The following is a 19,992-nucleotide window of genomic DNA, read 5'->3' as shown; positions in this document are numbered from 1 at the left end:
CATTGAGGGTCGTTTCTTGCTCGAAATGTTGCTTGATTTTTGGGGTTTTTGAAAAATCAATTTTTCTAAAACAACTTTTGTTTAATAAAATTATGTTTTTTGATGAATATGGGAAGTGTTTTTCTATTTTTCTTAATAATTTATTTTAATATAATTATGATTTTTTAATAAAATTATGTTTTTGATGAATATGAGAAGTGTTTTTCTATCAAGGTTTTTGAAATGATATGGAAAGAGTATTTAAAAGATCAGCCAATTTTTAAAAAATCGGCCGACTAACTCCAGATCAGTCATTGGTGGATCCCGATCTGGCCTGATTCCACAGAGAGAGAGCGAGAGAGAGAGAGAGAGAGAGTTTTACAAAGGTGATATTAATTTCAAATCATCCCTCACATTTTGAGAAATGGATTTTTTAAAAAAATTCATTTTGCTTAGTAAAATTATGTTTTTTTAATCAATATGGGAAGTTTTTTTCTATATTGCTTAATAAAATTATATTTTAAATAAAATTGTATTTTATAATAAAAATTTATGTCTTTTGATGAATATGAGAATTGTTTTTCTATTTTGCTTAACAAAATTATTATTTTTTATAAAATTATGGTTTTTTAATAAAATTATGTTTTATGATGAATATGGGAAGCGGTTTTCCATTTTGCTTAGTAAAATTATTTTTTGATAAAATTATGATTTTTTTATAAAATTATGTTTTATGATAAATATGGGAAGTGTTTTTCTATTTTGCTTAATAAAATTATTTATTTTTCAAATTATTTGTTCTACTGTTCTTATTTTTTGATAAAATCAATCCACAACATACTGATATGGATATGGTAAATACATATAAGAACAATTGTGCATTGATTTTTCGTTTTGTTGCATTTCGTGAGATGTACTTTTGTGAAGTATGTCTTATTTATCTTCATCGAAAAGTATTGTATGAATTATGCTTTATTTAACTATATAGGAGAGGTCCTTTCTATTTCTTGTCTTAATTAGTTGGCGTTTTTACTTGATTTAATAGCATCAAGCTACTTTTGTTATTTGTAAAAAAATGCATAAACTTTCATTCCTAACGTGAGCGATTTTCGTACAAAATAAACTAGAAGGTTTTTCATGTAAGGTTTGGAATGAACATGTTAATTCTTGGAAGAAGATGTTGCATGACAACAATATCTTCAAAAAATATCCTAAAATATTTTCATGTACCGGACCATAGTATGCAAATATTAATTTATAAAAAGTTGTTTCAATTTTTTTTTTCTTTGTAAGATAAATACCAAAAGTGTACCAGTAAGTCTTTGATCTTGGACAGGAAAAGAAGAAAAAGTTGTATCTAAGCACATCTACTAATTCATCCACGAATATTGAATTGATGAATAAAAAGAAATTCAATATAATTCATAGATAATTGGAATGAATTATTTCTTGTCATTTTCATGTCCCTAGGAAAATTGGGGGAGCATGTGGGAATGGTTTATATGTTATAGCCCAACCGTCTGTCTAGGATAGTTTGACATAAATGGGTACAAAACCAAAACAAATTCTAAATGTATAGGGCTATACGGACTCGAACCGTAGACCTTCTCGGTAAACAGATCAAACTGATTATTATCAAAATGATTCGAACTGTTTCAAAAACCCAACATGCACTTTTTTTGCTTTTGCATTGGGCTCTTTCATCAACTGATGGAAAGATTAGTTAGTCCACCATCTTTTTCTTTACAGAAAGATAACGATATGGTTCCATATGCTCCGTTTCCTTTTTTTTCTTCTGATCTGGGAGCAATACCAAAGTGTTTCAAAGGGTTACCTTTACGTAGGTCTGCTTCTGGCCTGGATCAACCCTAATGAAGTCTTTATCGTTCCGCTGCAAGAGTCAAATATGATACTTCATACACCTCTTTGTTCATAGGACGAAAAGAGGTGTTATTTTGAGGTCCCCATACTCATTAAGCCTAGCATTGAATGGGTTGGGTATTCACCTTATCAATTATCAAATCAATGATTGGTTCTATTTGGCTATAAAATATGACCAAACCTAATATTTGTCAGGCAATTGTTCTTTCGTTTCCTAGAATCAATGGAGTAAGACATCAATCTCTCAGATCAATTCCCTTGATTGCATGATGGACTCCCCTGAAAAAGCATTGGCGCATGTGTAAACGAGGTGCTCTACCTAACTGAGCTATAGCCCTACCCTTGTCATAGACATCTTACCATATGGATCCTTTTTTGTCAAGATGAATATTCCATGATTCAGACATGATAGCTCTGATCGGGTTCCTGCCAAAGGTCGGTATTGCTTAGAAGTAAGATTTCTTCTATAATCCTTTATGTGTACCATCCTTTCTCTTTGTGATGATAAATAACTTACTTAACCCAGTGGTTAGAGTATTGCTTTCATACGGCGGGTGTCATGGGTTCAAATTCAGTAGTAGGTAGAACTTATTAGGTACCGGAGTCAATGGCATCTAAGAAGTTTTTCTACCTTTTTTATTAATTTTGTATATTCAAACTATTCCCACCCCACTATTCTTGTTCATTGTACCAGATTACCCTTGTTGTATCTAATTGACGAAATGAAATGGTGTATAAACAACACTTTTTTTATTCTAATGATACTTCGATTAGGACTAAATAGCATTGATAGCCTCTACTCGTGTCTTAGCTCGTCTAAGAGCTAAATTCGCCTCAATTGTTTGTCTCTTGCCCTCAGCTCTACTCAGGTTAGCTTCAGCTATTTCAAGAGTTTGCTGAGCTTCTTGCAGATCAATGTCACTACCCTTCTCTGCATCATTTACTAATATGGTTATTTCATTATTGCCTATTATGGCGAAACCACCCATCAAAGCCATTGTTAACCATTGCTCCTGGAGGCGTATTTTGAGAATGCCTATTGCAACAGCTGTAGATATAAGTATTCTAAAAAGATGCCTAAGCAGCTATGAATCGTGTCGATCTCCTTGGGTGTAGGACGGAGTCACCCTTCCTTCAGAAAGAAAGTAGTAGTAGGGTAAATTTGCCTATACCTATAATAGAGCCATAGCCATTGCTCGGGTTGCTTCAAAGGTAAAGATATTAGCCGACCGGCTTACCGACGAACGGGAACTCCACGAGGATAGGATCTCCTAACCTAGTGGATCACCCGAGGGTTTGAAGACCCAGATCAAAGTCTATGAGTTACATATTCCAAAGAACAAGCACAGGGTGGCTGCCAGCCCCTTGTCAGAAGTGAGGAGTTGTTGGTTAACAAATTCTTCCTCATGTATTGGCCCTGGTACACAGGGACAGGCAGTGAGCCGCTAAAGGGGTAACCGCAGAGGTGTTGAGCCTAATTCAAACCCACCTGTAGTCACTATGCTGGGGGATGAGACGGAAACGACGAGCCCATTCGTCAACCATCCTGTGTAGCACGGTCACCGAGTTCAGCCATTTTGGAGAGTTTGTGTTTCGCCATCATGGTTTATGGAAAGACAGAAGGAGTGGTTCAATGCTTTTCCTCGTGTTTGCTTACCTCTTCTTTTCGGGTCTTCAGGATCTTTATTAGCTGTGATGCCAGGGTCCGACTTGTGTATCAAATCTGTTGACTCGATGGTGAATCCACGTTCACTCTTAGTAGCTTTGTGTCAGGCCTCTCCTACTTTGGCAGAAAGACTTGAGGAGCATATTGTCGTCAATAAAGAGAAGTGAAAAAGAGAAAAGTAAGAAGTCAATCCGAGTAGAGTCAAGTAGTGATGCTGTCTGGTCTGTTGAGCGATCTTAATGGTCTTTGGCTCCCTTTGGCTCATAACCGAAATTCGCTATTGATTACTGGGAAATGAGGGTGTGCATCTAATGTCGAAGGCCTAGGATTATTCAGTGGGTGTTGCACATATTGAAACTTCTAACCAATCCATATCACTGAAAACATATCCAGCTGTGGTTCAGCCCTGAATCAGACATGGAAGTTGCAGAGATCCTGGCTGCCCCCCGTCCAGTGTAAATAGCGCATTATGAGTCACTGGTAGCTATAGACCTCAAAGCAGCCATTCTCATAACTCATCTGGAGAGGCCTCTCCCAGTAGAGCTATGCGGTTTGCGAAGCGAGGTTGTTCCATATGCAACAGGCGCCCTTATTCATGAACCTTGACGCGTCCGCTAAGTTAGTGCTTGGCTCCTTCCACCCCAAATGTCACCAGTCAATTGCAGGTGCCTAGGTAAGGGACCGGTCGCTGGAGCTCTTGTTTCTAATAGGAGCTCTTGACATGGTTGATTCGCCCTATTCATAAGGAGACTGAGCTGATGCTATACTCTTCTGAGCTTAGAGCGGTTATTGTCTATAGCCCGAAGGGAGAGATACAGAATAAGGTTCAGTATGGTTCCGATTGCCTATGAGCGAATGCTAGTGAGCAGTAGTTCAATTCCTTATTTTCTTTAGGGCTTCCTGAGCCTTCGGTTCATTCGGGGTGGTAATTCTCATATCTTCTCTTTCTTGAGAGCCCACTCCTCTAGTCTGAACGGCTTGGCTGTCTGGTCAGTATCTTCTCCTTTCATTGTTGGATAGCTTCGATAGGTTTCAACCCCATCTCCTTTAAAGAGAGAGGTGCCTTCTTATCGGTGTTTCTTCTATATGCGTGAGAGTTGGCATTGTTGCAAGAGCTCCTATTAGCGCTATTCATTGCTAGGTAATTGGCTAAGCCACTGTCCAAGCCAATTAATAGCGCTAATAGGAGTGCCTGCACCAACCTTACACATATGGACCATGGCCATAGGTTGCCCCCCTCTGCTTTTCTTCAGTCTTTCTGGGGTGATCCTATCGTTTATTTTCCATATGCGGCATGTGTGCCCTTTTGTCTTGGTCTGGATGGTTGGGACGGTCCTTGCTCTAGGTTCCTGATTAGAAGGGCCTAAGGACGACTCTTCTGACTGCTGGTTTGGTCGCAGGTGTCCTTAGTTGGTCTTATTTTCCTTCTTGGCTTTGAGCGCTCTACTTGCTATCGACCCTGCCTCTTCTTCTTTCCTTCCTCGCAGCCTCATGCTGAGTGACCCTCCCTCCTCTTTGGATGCGCTTATGTATTATATAAGGAGATGCATGTTGTTATCGTTGGTTTAGCTCCTTGCTTTGTATTGGGAAGTGCCTTAGTCTTGTTGCTTGCTAGAAAAAAAAAAACCGTCAGGCGCCTTTATTTTCAAGGTCGTTGCCGCTTCGTTGGTATTGGTCAAGTGTTGGATAGGGCCCCGCAGGTTCCAGCCCATGAATCCACTGGTGGATGGCATATCGTTCTTGCCTCTGACATCTGGTCTAGTCGTGGGAGAACTATCTGGTTGCTAAGTTTTGGTTCTTCGCCTTTACCTCTAAAGGATGTGTCCGAAAGTACTTCCCTGATGATCCCTCCTTCTGACTTCTGATCTCGGTGACAGTCAACGTATATAAAACTCTCGCCCTTGATGCTTTGGCCCTTGACCTAATTAGCTGGAAGTAGCTGATGAGCTATGGTTTCATATTGGGACAGTCTCTCTGGTCAAGTGCTGTTTCATCGGATCTATCTCATGGATGGGAGTGTCACGAAGATGACGATCTGACTGATGTAGCGGGGGGATTCGACTAATTCAGTTGATGATCTGACTCATTCAGAAGATGATCCGATTCCCCGAAGTTAGTGATCTGACTCGCTAAGTCGGTGATCCTATTCCTTAAGATGGGTGATTTGACCTGTTATGCGTGCCATTGTTCCGTACAATTGTTCTACAACTTCGAGATTTGGTTCGTTTTTATGCCCTCCAACTTTCAGCGTTCAGCGATGGCTTCCTGATCAAGCCAAAGGACTCCTCATCTTTTTGAGAATCGAGATACTCATCTATTAGTCCAAATCACTTGGGTTGCTAGATGTGTATAAGGCGAGGAAAGACAGATCATGTTGGTGAATCCACAGGCGATATTTGGACATCTTGGTAAAGGGTCAAGGTGTCGAGGCACTCAAAGACATATAGTTTTGAACTGAGATTGAGCTTTACAAGAGAGTGAGCTATACAACACTTGAGCTTGAGCTTGAGACTGAAATTGGGCTAGCTGGCATGCTTGAAAGAGTAAGGGCAGAAAGAGAGATTTTCTGATCTACTGCTTGTGCTTAAGACAAAAACAAAAATTGAACAGCTGACACGATGAGCTGGAGCTTGAGACTGAGACTGAGCTTGAGCCTTGATCAGGGGTAGGGGTTACGGGGAAAGGAGAATGAAAGGGGATGAAGGGGTTTGGGGAATCCAAAGCTAAAGGGGAAGTACATGTAATAAGATCTTATACACTTAATCTAAGTATTTCTATTTTTTTTTGAAGGATTTGACCCATTTTTTTTAAAAAAATCTACTTGAACAGTTAGTCCGATTAACTGCATCGGTTTGTCCGGATCTGGTTCAAACTACCCTCAGCCCCATGTTCGGAACACTGGGTTGTACACATCATTTAAATTTCGGATAGTCAGGTACAGTTGTGCACTCAGAAACTGCTCCTAATTTTTCATTTTTTGAAGTGGATCCCAAAATTTGCGATGACAAAAAGGAAAATGTTGATACAAAGTTCGAGGTCTAAACAATCAAATTAAGACACTTAAAAAATTCATAAGAAGAAGTTGTTTCGATGCTAAAAACACTCAAATCTGATCATCTCGACCTTGAGATACATGAGCATAAAAATAAATGGATTTCTTGAAAATAATATTGTATATATTTTGTCGACCATCAATTTTCAATATTTTTTAGTGTTCATAGATGTGCTTGATATACTTTATTACTTTATTTTTGAAGCTTTAAGTTTTATAATCAAAGATGAGAATAAATTTTTAGGCTTTAAGTTTTATAATTAGAGATAAAAATAAATTTTTAGGCCATCATAAAGATTTTTGGTACTGAAATAACATCTTTCGACCCTATTTGAAGGTGTTCCTTGCTTTAATTGTTTAGGGCCAGCTTTATATAAACTACACCCTAACAAAAAACCTAGGGAAAAGTACGTAAATATTCTTTTTAGTTTCTGTTATTATCAAAATACCGAATATTTTCCCTTTATCGCTAATATGTCAATTTTTTGAACTTCATAACAATTTGTTTTAAAAAACTACAAAACTACCCATTTTTGGTTTTTTAAAAACCAAAATTAAACCAATTTCCGTTCTTACAAAAGGAAAATTAAAACTTTTTGGTTTTCAAGAATCAAAATTTTTTCTCTTAACCCCCTCTCTCTCTACTACTATCAATTGTGTCAGTGAAATCTTCAATGGAGAATCAAGAAAAGGCAATTCTCTGGTTTCGAATAAGGTATGTCCAATTTAGTTTCGCCACATAGTACAAAAAAGGGGAAAAAAACACCAAGTTGTGGATAAACCAAGAACAATAAACCATAAAATGAATATAGAAAGTGAAAAAAAACAGAATCAAAGGAATTAAAAATTTAAAATTAGACATACCATTTTAATTCAGAAATAGACATACCACAGATTGACCCAAGTTCTCGAGCTTATTCCTGCGCAATAAAGGCCAGTAACATATTCCATTCTCAACAAATTTAAGAAAAGGAAAATATTAATATGACATAAAATAAGTTAGTAAATTTTGTGCAAGAGAAGTAATAGTAGAGTATCCTCAAACCAAGTGCATCTTCAAACAAAGAATCATGAAATTGCAACAGTTTTAAATCTCTAAATTAGCAAGCTCTAAAGAAACGTGGACTTGGTATAGAGAGAGAGATGTTGGGTAGAGAGAGAGAAATGAAAGTTCATAGTTAGCTGTTGTACAGAGAGACACGCTGAGGGCCCATAAGAGAAATATTTTTGGTTTTTGAAAAATTAAAAATTTAAAATTTAGAAATTTTAATTATTAAAAAATAAAAATATTTTTTTTTTGGTTTTTTAAAAATTGAAATTAACCTGATTTCAGATTTGAAAAACCTAAAATAGGCAGTTATATTTTATTTTTAAAATTGTTATGAAGTTTAAAAAAACAAAAATATTCGATATTTTGGTAATAACTAAATCTAAATATTTACCGTAATTTTCCCAAAATCCTGGAAGGTAGATATGCCCGATGGAGTGGGTATAGTTATTGCTCCCGCGGGAGCATACTATACAGGCTTGCTCTCTGGTCCTACTTGCATTTGGTTAGCAAAATCCAAATCCTAGAAGGTATATATGCCAGATGGAGTGGGCATAGATACTGCTCCCGCGGGAGCATACTATACAGGCTTACTCGCTGGTCCTACTTGCATTTGGTAGGCAAAATCCAAAACCGAGCATAAGACCACAAGATATTCTACGGAATTCCAGATAAAATAAGCCAAAAACCCTGCTATCTTAAAATCCAACGGCCGAATTAACATGAACGGTCCGGATTCATTCGAAGGTTCAAGAAACCCTCATCTTATAACCCTTTACTCCTCCATTTCATTTGCTCGCACTATCAACGCTAGGTAAGTCCTTTGGTCTCGGCTTCTGCAGCTCTATCGAGGTGAGGAAAGACTACTATTGCGAGTTTTTGGCTTAGGGTTTTAGGGTTGCGTTTGGATTTAGGTTTTCTTCTAGTTTAGTGCCTCTAGTTCGTGGTTTGGGGCTTTTCTGGTTCCTGATGGTTGGGTTTACCTTTTTCTCTTTTTTGGGCTTTTTTGCTGGGTATTTAGTGTTCGAGCTTCTGGTTTGTGCTCTCTTTGGGGCCTGTTCTGTTTCCTTCTAAATTTTACAATTCTACTTTGGTTGTTAGATTATACCTGTTTTTTGGTTTTCTGGTTCCTAGCAATGCCAGCTTTTTTTTTAAAAACTATTGTGGATAATTGTTTTTATCTGCTCATGTTGAATTTAGGGTTCAATATCCTTTTAATGGATACTTGCTCAAGTTATCCAATGTCTGGTTGGGCTTAATTTCTGCAACTGAATTTAATGGATGTCTCTCTGCTTAATATGCACTTATTTATTGTGTTTGGACCTAGTGGGTCTGACCCAAAAAGCTTTCTTGTAGTGAGGTCTCTTCTAAGTGGTTGTTTGATGAATTTATGAAAATCGACTATCTTCATCAATTTATTATTTCAATTAAAAATGTAATGTAGCTTTGAGAAGTGAAACATGCTTGTTTGAGAAAATAAGCGTATTCTTGAGAACTTGTGTGTCGGCCCCTTCATTTACTTTATCTTATGACTATTGGAAGAATGGTTCAGACATTGAATCATATTCTTATAGTTTAACTTTTGTAGTTGTTAGGATTGTTAAATCTGGCTCATTTGCAAATGGGAAATGGTTGTGAGATTAAGGAGACATTATTGAGATTTTTATCTAATTTTGGTTTCAGGTTGACAAAAAATGGCATCAACATTGAGCACTATGTCTAGTATGGGCTCTCTTGCTGCTATTTGCAACCTTTCAAGAGACAAGAAGAGCTCTGTGTCTTCTGAGAAGTATTCTCAGTTCTCTTCTCTTGCTTCTATATCATCCACTTCATTCAATAACAGGAGTCAAGTCGTAAGAATGCAAAGGAGGGGAGGTTCCTCTGGTATAAGGGCCATGGCTAAGGAGTTGTATTTTAATAAAGATGGATCAGCCACCAAGAAACTACAAGTCGGTTTGTGTGCTTTGAGTCAATTTGATGCTTATATAAATTGGATATTTGAACAACAAAACGTAAATACGACTTCTGAGTTTTGCTTTTGCAGGCTGGTGTTAACAAGCTTGCGGACCTTGTTGGTGTTACTCTTGGTCCAAAGGGAAGGAATGTGGTCTTGGAGAGCAAGTATGGCTCCCCAAGAATTGTAAATGATGGTGTTACAGTGGCAAAAGAGGTATACCAATTGGCGCTATGATGTTCTTGTCTATCCATATTACTTCAACCCATCCCGCCCTCGATTTAGTGAGCATTGAATCATGGAAATGAAACTAAAGTTGAAAACTTTGCAAGCATAATAATCCTCTCAGAATTTTTCCAGGAATTAATTCAAAGAACAAATTTGTTGAAGAAGATTAGCCATATATATGTGGTGCAGTCCATTAATTTCCTTTTCTCCTTAGAATATATGGAAGTTGTTTTGAGCATTGTTCGAAAATTCGGCCACCCGACAGCCTAGGCCAAAAAATTTTCAAAACGCCTAGGCACAGTCTGGGTGGGTGCAATAGGCGTTTTTTCTTTTTGGTGCCTGCCTAGGCGGCGCCCAATGACAACTTGCGGGCGATGGAAAAAACCCCCGGGTGAGGGTAAAATCTGTAATTTTCCCCCTCTTAGGGGGTAATCTAAACCCTCAATAGAAAATCCATGGCTTTTAGTGTGAGAAAAACCCCTCAAAAACCACTATTTTGGGATTATGAAAAAATCTTCCCAAAACGAAGGGAATGGTTCTTGGGTGGATTTGAAGCTTCTAGTAGTTGATTTTGAGAACTTTTGGTAACCCAATAGACGAGGATTGCACCGACATTGATTTGATTTTGATATTTTTAAAATGTTATTATATTTGAAAGAGGGTTTTGATTTTATTTTGCTACAACATATTATGTTATGAATCATGTGTTTTTTCTTTTACTTTTTATTTTGTCTTTTACGATATATTTACATGTTTGTAGTTAAAAGATTGATTTTTTTGGTGATTAATTGAAATTTTTCCCTTGGACGAAGATTTTTTGGGGGGAGGTGGGGGTTTGATTTTGGTGAGGGAACCCTGTCTCTGGGCGCCTGCATAGGCGGCCAGGCACCGAAACCGCCGAATCTGTGTTTTTGAACATTGGTTCTGAATAATTTCACATTGTGAAGCCAAAAATTTGAGGGCCACAATTGTTTCTGCGAATGGGGAACTATATGAATTGTGTTAAGTTACTTGACTACTCACCCAGAAAGCTTATACTTACTGTGCAGTTCTGTGAATTTAAATGGTTGCAAGTAACATATTTTTTTGGCTATTCTAGAAGTTCTTAAACATCTAGACTCAAATGTTCCATTGTGATACCTTCATGCTCTCATCACAGAACATGGAGATGATTGGGTGAACTGGCTGTTAGCTGTTATTATATGTAAGCAATTGTTCCTTAAACAATAAAGTAACTGGAAATCATGGTTTTGTGAAGGTTGAGCTAGAGGACCCTGTTGAGAACATTGGTGCTAAGTTGGTGAGGCAAGCTGCTGCAAAGACGAACGACCTTGCGGGAGATGGTACTACCACTTCTGTTGTTCTTGCGCAGGGCCTTATCGCGGAAGGCGTAAAGGTATGCTTAAAAAGCACCATTTTATTGGTGAAATGTGATAATCTGTTTTTCTTTCCCATTTAGAATAATGATTTTGGTTGTGTCTGAGGGTTTCTTAACTGGATATTATGGGTTTGTTATTCAGGTAGTTGCTGCTGGTGCTAATCCTGTACAAATAACCAGGGGTATTGAGAAAACTACAAAGGCCTTAGTGTCAGAACTCAAATTGATATCGAAAGAGGTATGTTTGTCTTGTTGCCTCTCAGCTTTAGTACCTCAATGTTATTATCGTTGAACTTTGTACACTGTACTTTTAACCTGTGGCATTTAAAATCCTGTATGAGAGCTTGACTAATGGGTTGGGAGACTTTATGGGATATTTGTATTTTTGAATTTTTGTCTTTAAGGATTCTATGGATGTGCAATCTTGAATGATGTTGTGCATGACTGATGTGTCACTCACCTGCAAGTAAAAAGAAACTGACATTGAGTTCGAGGGTAGTATTTCTTCAACACACTTTGGCATTCCTTTGTCTTTTTTTGTTTTGTTTTGTTTTGGATAGTTGGTTATGATCTGTTTTGCACAAGTTTTTCCCATGCTATATTTAGGCGTCTATTCCACCAGAACCCGTTGTTAGGATACTATTGTTCCTGTGCCGTAATTCATATTTGATATCTTTAATTTGGATTATGGAAGTTTTGAGCGTATTTTTTCTTTACAATGCTTGCTTTTGGTTTTGATAATGCAGAGGTTGGTTTTCCTTTCTGATTCTTTTATATTTTTCTATAATTTTCCATGGTTGGATATTACCATTCATCTGTCTACCTAATCTTCATAAAAGTCTGTCTTTGACTGTAGAACCCAATATATTTCTCCAGGTTGAAGATAGTGAACTGGCTGATGTGGCTGCTGTCAGTGCTGGAAACAACTATGAAATAGGAAACATGATTGCTGAGGCCCTGAGTAAAGTGGGTAGAAGGGGTGTTGTGACCCTTGAAGAAGGGAAGAGTGCAGAGAACAATCTCTATGTAGTGGAAGGAATGCAATTTGATCGTGGTTACATTTCTCCTTACTTTGTGACTGATAGTGAAAAGATGTCTGTTGAATATGAGAACTGTAAGGTTGGTAGTTCTGATATCATTGCTTAAATGCTGTTGTCGTCACCTATATCTAGGCAATTGTTGATTTAAACTTCTTTTCCCCTTTTGCTAGAAACAAATTTAGTTTTTGTCGAACTGTAGGTGTATCCCTACTTTTCTTGGCAAGGTTCTGTAGAGATTTTGAAAAAATTAGAAGTTTATTTTCTTAAAACATTTCAAAGTGGTAATCCTCTCTCTCTCTCTCTCTTTCTCTGTTCATCTATTCTGTTGGAACCAAAAAATGGGTATGCCAAATGCCATCTTTGCACCCATATCCTTGGTTGCTGGCAAAAGTTTGTAGAAGCAATGGGAGTTATGTTTTTCAAAGTGGAGAAACTCTTTTTTCACCCTATTTCTCACAATTTATTGACCTGCTCTTTAGTACTTGGTCATCTAGTATCTATCATTTAAGGGTTGTAATATGCTCATTCTTAAATTTGCATTTCTCTCTTTAATTAATTGTTTGTCTTGCATTGAAACTCCTTTTGTCGCATATTGTCTTCAGCTGCTTCTCGTGGACAAGAAGATCACAAATGCAAGGGATTTGATTAACGTCTTGGAGGATGCCATTAGAGGGAGCTATCCAATCTTGATAATTGCTGAGGACATTGAACAAGAGGCCCTTGCAACCTTGGTTGTGAACAAGCTCAGGGGTGCCTTGAAAATAGCTGCTCTGAAAGCCCCTGGATTCGGAGAGCGCAAGAGCCAGTATTTGGATGATATTGCTATCCTTACTGGAGGTAGGCTAAGTTAACATTTCAATGATGTGTATTGGTTGTTTATGTTTGTGTAATGCCTTTGAAGGTATTTGCTCATTATTTCAGTCACCTATAAGTGTAGGTTAGTCCTGCATTACTCATTGAACTAAATGAAATTTCACTCTCATTATCAATTGGAAACTATTGTGACATTGCTATGTGTACTGGAGTTAGGCTATGTTAACATTACATTAATGTGCTTTAGTTTTCTTATGTTTGTAAAGGGGCCGTCACTTGGTGTGACGGTAAAAGGCTTGGGTAGCCAGCGCAAGTGCACGGGTTTTAGTCCTGAGAGCAGCCACTTTGTGCATAAAAAGCCAAAGTTTGGCCACTTTGTGCATAAAAAGCCAAAGTTTAGGATCGTTTCCAGCCCAACCCTCTTGGGACCCTGCCTAGGTGGGACCAGCACTGGGTTACGGCCCTTTTTAGTTGTTTTATGTTTGTGTAATTCCTTTGAAGGTATTTTTCTCATTATTCCAGTCACCTCTACATATAGGTTAGTCCTACATTACTCATTGAACTGAATGAAATTTCATTCTCAGTATCACTTGGAAAACCACATTTGTCTCCCATGTGATTGTTTAATGCTGGGAAAGTACACCCTTGGAGTCTATGCTTCCCTGCTGGTGTTGGGTTCGCTGGTCATATAATTTGACGGGAGTTTACTTTCGTGGTCTCTGTAATGGTTTTCTTTTTGGTGTTTATGCTCAATTGCTTATTTCAACTGGTTTTATGTTTTTTAGCAACTGTGATTAGAGATGAGGTGGGATTAGCTCTTGACAAAGCTGGAAAGGAAGTGTTGGGCAATGCTGCGAAGGTTGTTCTTACAAAGGATGCAACCACCATTGTTGGTGATGGAAGCACACAAGAGGTTGTGAATAAGCGGGTTTTACAGATCAAAAACCTAATAGAGGTATATATCTCTTTCCCCGCCCCCTGCCCCGCCCCTTGGGGGGTGGGGGGGGGGAAGGGCCTCCCCCCAAAAAAAATTCTCTGCCTTGGTGGGGCTGTTTTCATTGTTAATGTTGCTTATCAACGTTTTCTTTTCCTCAAGGAGCTTTGTACTTGATTCATTTGTATTGCTTCTCAGGCTTCCGAGCAGGATTATGAGAAAGAGAAGCTGAATGAGAGAATAGCAAAACTCTCCGGTGGTGTTGCTGTCATTCAGGTACTCATAACTTTAACAGTTTAGTATTATTTGTGTATGGTAAATATGTTCAGTATTATTATTGTGATAGAAAGGAAACCATGTCTTAAGGTATGCAGCCCTCCAAGGTATGTCTTCCAATCGTGACGTGCTAGGTTAGCTTTAGTGGTGCCCATGTGTTAATCTTCACAATTGGTCATCAGCAATGGATGATGGGAACCCCTTTGGCGGAGAGAATCCCAAACTCCAAGGGATAGTTATGTGCATTCTTTGTATTTGATACTGAATTAATTTCCCTGATTGAGATTCTAATTGAGATGCCTATGATGAAATAAAATGTCTGATATGTGCCCTACTTGTTACAAACTTTAGGTTGGAGCTCAAACAGAAACAGAGTTGAAAGAGAAGAAATTGAGAGTTGAAGATGCTTTGAATGCGACAAAGGTAACGACTAACTTCGGTGAAACGACTGGATAAGATACTTTGATAAATTTTAGTGCATTGGAAATATTTGTCACAAGTGTGAAGACCTTTAATTGTTGGATCTTTCTTTTTCTTATTTTTAAATGAAGTTCAAGTTTTTCATCTGTTTCTCAGGCGGCTGTTGAGGAAGGGATTGTTGTTGGCGGTGGATGCACCCTTTTGAGACTTGCTTCAAAAGTAGATGCTATTAAAGGCACTCTGGAAAACGATGAACAGAAGGTATTACTTTAACGTATTTAACTCAGTAAAAGAACTTTCTTATTCATAGATCAAAAGAATAATCTTTTTAATCATATTTATGCTTCTCTACCCTCTTTCCCTAGCACATGCATATCAGTGGACACCACACACCGGTGTGCAAAATGCACACATAAGTTCTCTAAAATGTTACTTGATTGCTGGAATAATATTATGGGAAAACTATAGATACCTCCTAAATTCAACTTTCTAGACAATCTACCCCCAATATTTTTTGTATCACACCCTAAACCCAAAATTATTTTTTTTTGTATTTACCCCTAGTCAAAAAGTCAATAAAATTTAGACAAAACAGCCATTTCCTCACTCTTCCCCTTTTACCCCTTTCAAGTCACGTACCCTCTCTCACACTTTCTCTCTCTACCTCTCTCTTTGCTCACCCTCCCTCTCTCTCTACTTACCCTCTCACACTTTCTCTCTCTACCCTCCCTCCCTCTCTACCGGCCCCCTCTCTTTCTCTCTCTACCCGCCCTCTATCTTTTCACATAAAACTATTTGTGTTCTCTCAGGTATATTCTATTTCTATTGAAAAACAGATATATAATTTTTAAAAAAGGAAAAATTTAATTTTTCAACTAAAAGTATTCATTTGTAACTAAAAATGAATTTATAAATATTTGATCTAAAAAATATTTATCAATTGTGATAGAATAATAATATAATATGCTCCCATAAGAGCCTATTATCCAAATTTACAAAACAAGAGTATAGCATTTATTGTTGCTTTTGCCACCTCATGTGGCAGTAAGTGCTATACTCTTTTGTTTTGAAAATTTGTATCACATGCTCTCATGGGAGCATACTATACTATTATTCTATCACAATTGATAAGTATTTTTTAGATCAAATATTTATAAATTCATTTTTAGTTACAAATGAATACTTTTAGTTTAAAAAATAAAATTTTTAATTTTTTGGAAATATATCTATTTTTCAATAGAAATAAAATATATATGAGAGAACACAAATAGTTTATTGTGAATAGTAGAGAGAGAAAAGGTGATAGAGGGCATGTAGAGGAGTGAGGGAGGGTAGAGAGAAAAGTTGAAAGGGCGAGTACAGAGTGAGAAAGGGAGAGGGTGGGCAAAGAGAAAGAGGTAGAGAGAAATTGAGAAAGGGCGAGTCGAGGAAAAAGTGTTGCTACGTGACTTTTTTTTGGGTAATTATATTGCCATGTGACTTGAAAAGGGTATAGGGGAAGAGTGACAAAAGTGACAATTTTATATAAATTTTGTTCACTTTTTAACTAGGTGGTAAATACAAGGAAAAATAGTGTTGGTGTTTAGGGTGTTATACAAAAAGTGTTGGGGCGTAGGATTGTCTAGAAAGTTGATTTTTGGGGGTATCTATAATTTTCCCTAATATCATTCGCTTCTTACATCTCTTCTCTCTCCCAAGAAAAGAACAAAAACAAAACAAAATGTCATTATTTAATTTGTGTTTAACATATATCCTGCCATACTTACACTTGTGCCTAATCTCACTCGTCTACTTGTGCAAGTCTACATGTAGCCGCCTGTCCCTTCTTAGGCACTTGTCATAGGTGTCCTTATGACTGTGCCTGTAGCATGTTGTTTGCAGTTTGCATTTCCAACATGGTACAACACTTGGGCACCTGTATCTATTTGGATGACTGTCAGTCTGCTTGTATCATGTTGCGAGTTTTTTCTCTAATTTTTACTCGCCATGCACAACAGATTGGTGCTGATATTGTCAAGAGGGCTCTAAGCTATCCATTGAAACTAATTGCTAAAAATGCCGGTGTCAATGGAAGTGTGGTAACTGAAAAGGTATGTATGTTGTGATGACAATTGATCTGTCTACCCATCTAGCTATATATCTGTTTATTGCTTTCTTGTTATTTGACTTGAGCGTATTTACTAATACGGCAGATGCTTGGATTATTATGTTCTGATGTTTTTTATGTTTCAGGTCCTTTCAAGTGATAACCCTAAGTATGGATACAATGCCGCAACTGGAAATTACGAGGATTTAATGGCCGCTGGAATTATTGATCCCACAAAGGTTAGTCGTTTTATTGTAGTTCCCAATTGTCATTATTTGGTATGAGAGATGTTATGCTATTGTTCTACTTAAGGGAAACTATGGGTTCTACTTTTCGATACACATGGACTTAGGCAATTGCTATTGGCACCCATGTTTATCTATTTCCCTAAATATCTAGAATGGAAATAATCACTGACATCGTCTGCATAGAAGTTGTACCTATTAACTTGGGTGCATATGGGAGGAATATTGGTGCCAATGACAATCCTACTTTTGAAATTGTGAGATTTTAAGATGAAATAATGTCAGGAATTTTCTTTTCTTTTTTGGGATATGTTTAAATCCTTTCCTCTTTTTTGGTCTGTCGGCTCTGCTCCGGAGTTCTTGTAAATTGTAACCTCTCTTTATTTTATACAATGTTAACAGCTTCAAAAAAATAATGTTGGGAATTTTGTATGAGCTGATTGTGAAAATCAAGAAGGATTTCAATTTTGATGAGCTGATTGTGAAAATCAAGAAATTGTTCATGTCATTGTCATTGCAAGGACTTCGGTTTTCTGTTTTTGGCATCTTATACTGTAAAACCTAGGAGCTCTCAACGTAGCATAGCAATGTGAAACTTTTTCTCTATTTCATTGAAATTAAATCAGGTGGTGAGATGTTGTTTGGAGCATGCTGCATCGGTAGCCAGGACCTTCCTCACGTCTGATGTTGTGGTGGTTGACATCAAGGAGCCCGAGCCTGTCCCTGCTGGAAACCCCATGGATAACTCAGGTTCCATACTTCTCCGTATCTTTATGATTTTTTTAGCTACTTCATATTTAACGGATTGAGAGAGAGAGAGAGAGAGAGAGAGAGAGAGAGAGTTGGGTTTGATGGGAGGAAGACTCGGTCGGGGGAAGGATAACTTGGGTTAGAGAGACTTGTGTTGGGGGCCAAATTGTGGGTTTATAGAGGGAGAGAGAGGGAGGGAGGGAGGGCCCCAACCTGGGTTTGCGAGCCGTGTGTGTGTGTTGATGTGGGCTTTTTGTGTTTGTGAGAGAGAGACCCAACTTGGAGCTTGAGTTGGAGATCATGGTTCTTGATTGTTGTTACTTTGTTTTCTGTTTTTCAGGGTATGGATATTGAGGAAATTGGTTGCAAAGGAGGGAAAGAATAAGATCCTCACGCCATCATTGGTGTGGGTCGTCCTTTTTGTAAAATTCTCATTATTCCCATTATTATGTTTTGAAAGAGTCGTAGGAGAAAAATTGAAAACCCTTTAGCTGGGTTAGCTGGCTGGGTTCGGCAAAGGATTGGTAGGGTGCTCCTCTCTCTCTCTCTCTCTCTCGCTTTTTTTACTGCCTTTCAGACAACAGTGCTTTTGATGAAAGGAATGAAGCATTTAATGTGTTGGTTCTCATCCCTTTGGTTAATTAATATTGAGATGAATTAAATGTGGCGGGGATGTCTATGTAGATGTGTTTTGAAATAGGTACGGTTTTGGAGAATATTATATATTGCGTGAGAGCGTACAGGATCAATTAGAGTGGAGGGATGAATGAGTTTTTAGTGCCAATAGATCCATATCAAGGGTTTGAAATTATACTTCTTAGTTATGGATGATTGTTAAGGGTTAACATTGGGATCATGCTTAAGATGATTGAACTAGGTACTCAAGAGATACTATAATGCATGTGTGTGCACAACCTAGTTTTGATCGGTTGATCGGTGAGATAGGAGAGAATAGAATTTTGGGAGGATTAAGGTTTCGATATTAGTTGGGCTAATATAAAATGTGTAGAATGTAAGTTTAGTAATAATAAGAGTAAATTTAAAGTAGTTAAAATTGACAGTTTAAGAAATATAAATAAGTTTACTTTTGATATCTTGAGTTTATACTTCAATATAATGGAGAGGAATGCATCTTTCATGAAATTACATCCGGGTGGATGAATTGGAGACGTGTAATTGAAGGTTTTTGTGATTCATACTAATGAGGTTGAAGGGTAAATTTCATAAAATAGTTGTGAAGCCAAATTTTTTGAGAAGTATGTTATTTCTTTAGTTTTATGAGTTCTGTAGTATGTAAATATTACATTCTAAAAATTGGACGGGTTTTTATTGGGGCATTGGTTTTTGGAAAATTGTTTCATGCGTATCGTCTTGCATTTCTACATTTGCTCCTTTGCATTATAAAGCATCAATCTTGGGTGTTTCATCTAGAAACAATTAAAACCAACGATCCTAAAGCGATCATTTCATAAAATTATGAATTTATTTTTAAAATTTATTTATTATTTCATATTCATGATCTCTATGTTAGATATTAGATGCTTTTAAAAATTGGATTCAAGAATCTATCTTAAAAATAGATTTTTAAGAGATTAATCTGGGCTAAAATTTGGGGGTCTAAAATTAACCCTTGGGGTTAACCCGACGGTAAATAGATAGTATACACCTGAAGGAGTAGAATGTCGTTTGCTATCTTGAGTAAGTCCAGTAATTATGATTCAAAATACGGGACCTATAACTTTTGAATATCTGATCAATAAAGTTCGAGCTGCTACTTTTGCATATGCTACTGGGTAAGTAAAACCAGGAGATTGTTCCCAAGTTCGCACTTTTGGGCAGCTAGAGGTTTCGGTTAGATTTACAATAAGTCAAGCTTTTAAAAGAACAATTGTCAAACCCCAAAAAGAATATAGAAATGTTTACAATGAGACTATTTACCTTCGATATAAGGTGATCACAATTACTTACAACCAATGGTTTAAAAACCGGATCGGTGATCCGGATCGGGCTTTTCAAAAACCTATCCCGATCGGCGAATCGGCTATCCGGATCGGAGAATCGGCGGTCCGGATCGGAATCGGGTGAATCGGTCAGAATAAAGCTTCAAAAAAATCCGAAAAATTTATTAAAATTCATTATAAATATTGTTTTTAGGAATTCAATAAAAAATGAGGGTACTCCATTAAGAATTTTCATGTTTTTAGATGAATATGCGAATATTGATATGTTCTTTCCCTGCATG

General features: G+C 37.3%; 1 protein-coding gene across 2 annotated transcripts; it reads left to right on the top strand.

The window, feature by feature from the left end:
* Positions 1 to 8,424: 8,424 nt before the first annotated feature.
* On the top strand, positions 8,425 to 18,378 carry LOC18428814 (ruBisCO large subunit-binding protein subunit beta, chloroplastic). Of its 2 annotated transcripts, none has more exons than XM_006838111.4 (15): positions 8,425 to 8,478; positions 9,310 to 9,575; positions 9,671 to 9,796; positions 11,067 to 11,204; positions 11,329 to 11,424; positions 12,063 to 12,305; positions 12,829 to 13,063; positions 13,825 to 13,994; positions 14,172 to 14,249; positions 14,601 to 14,672; positions 14,826 to 14,930; positions 16,667 to 16,759; positions 16,902 to 16,994; positions 17,627 to 17,750; positions 18,091 to 18,378. In XM_006838111.4, the coding sequence occupies exons 2-15, from the start codon at positions 9,321 to 9,323 to the stop codon at positions 18,102 to 18,104; spliced, it is 1,842 nt and encodes a 613-aa protein (XP_006838174.1). In that variant the 5' UTR covers positions 8,425 to 8,478; positions 9,310 to 9,320; the 3' UTR covers positions 18,105 to 18,378. The 2 variants fall into 2 exon arrangements, with proteins under 2 accessions (XP_006838174.1, XP_088712491.1); XM_088856365.1 differs by having other exon boundaries at positions 8,425 to 8,661.
* Positions 18,379 to 19,992: the final 1,614 nt, after the last annotated feature.

The sequence above is a fragment of the Amborella trichopoda genome, chromosome 13 (assembly GCF_054954075.1).
Source record: "Amborella trichopoda isolate Santa Cruz 75 chromosome 13, AtrichopodaSantaCruz75HAP2 v2.0, whole genome shotgun sequence".
In the NCBI taxonomy this organism is placed as follows: Eukaryota; Viridiplantae; Streptophyta; class Magnoliopsida; order Amborellales; family Amborellaceae; genus Amborella; species Amborella trichopoda.
The sequence above is the reverse complement of the archived record's forward strand: the minus strand, read 5'-3'. Positions and strand labels throughout refer to the sequence as shown.

What these genes read in the sequence shown, in the direction of transcription:
- LOC18428814 (XM_006838111.4), top strand. Translation starts at nt 9,321, where the DNA reads ATGGCATCAACATTGAGCACTATGTCTAGTATGGGCTCTCTTGCTGCT. An exon ending in AGATCAAAAACCTAATAGAG is followed by an intron (nt 13,995 to 14,171) that starts GTATATATCTCT and finishes ATTGCTTCTCAG; the next exon opens with GCTTCCGAGCAGGATTATGA. An exon ending in GTGGTGTTGCTGTCATTCAG is followed by an intron (nt 14,250 to 14,600) that starts GTACTCATAACT and finishes TACAAACTTTAG; the next exon opens with GTTGGAGCTCAAACAGAAAC.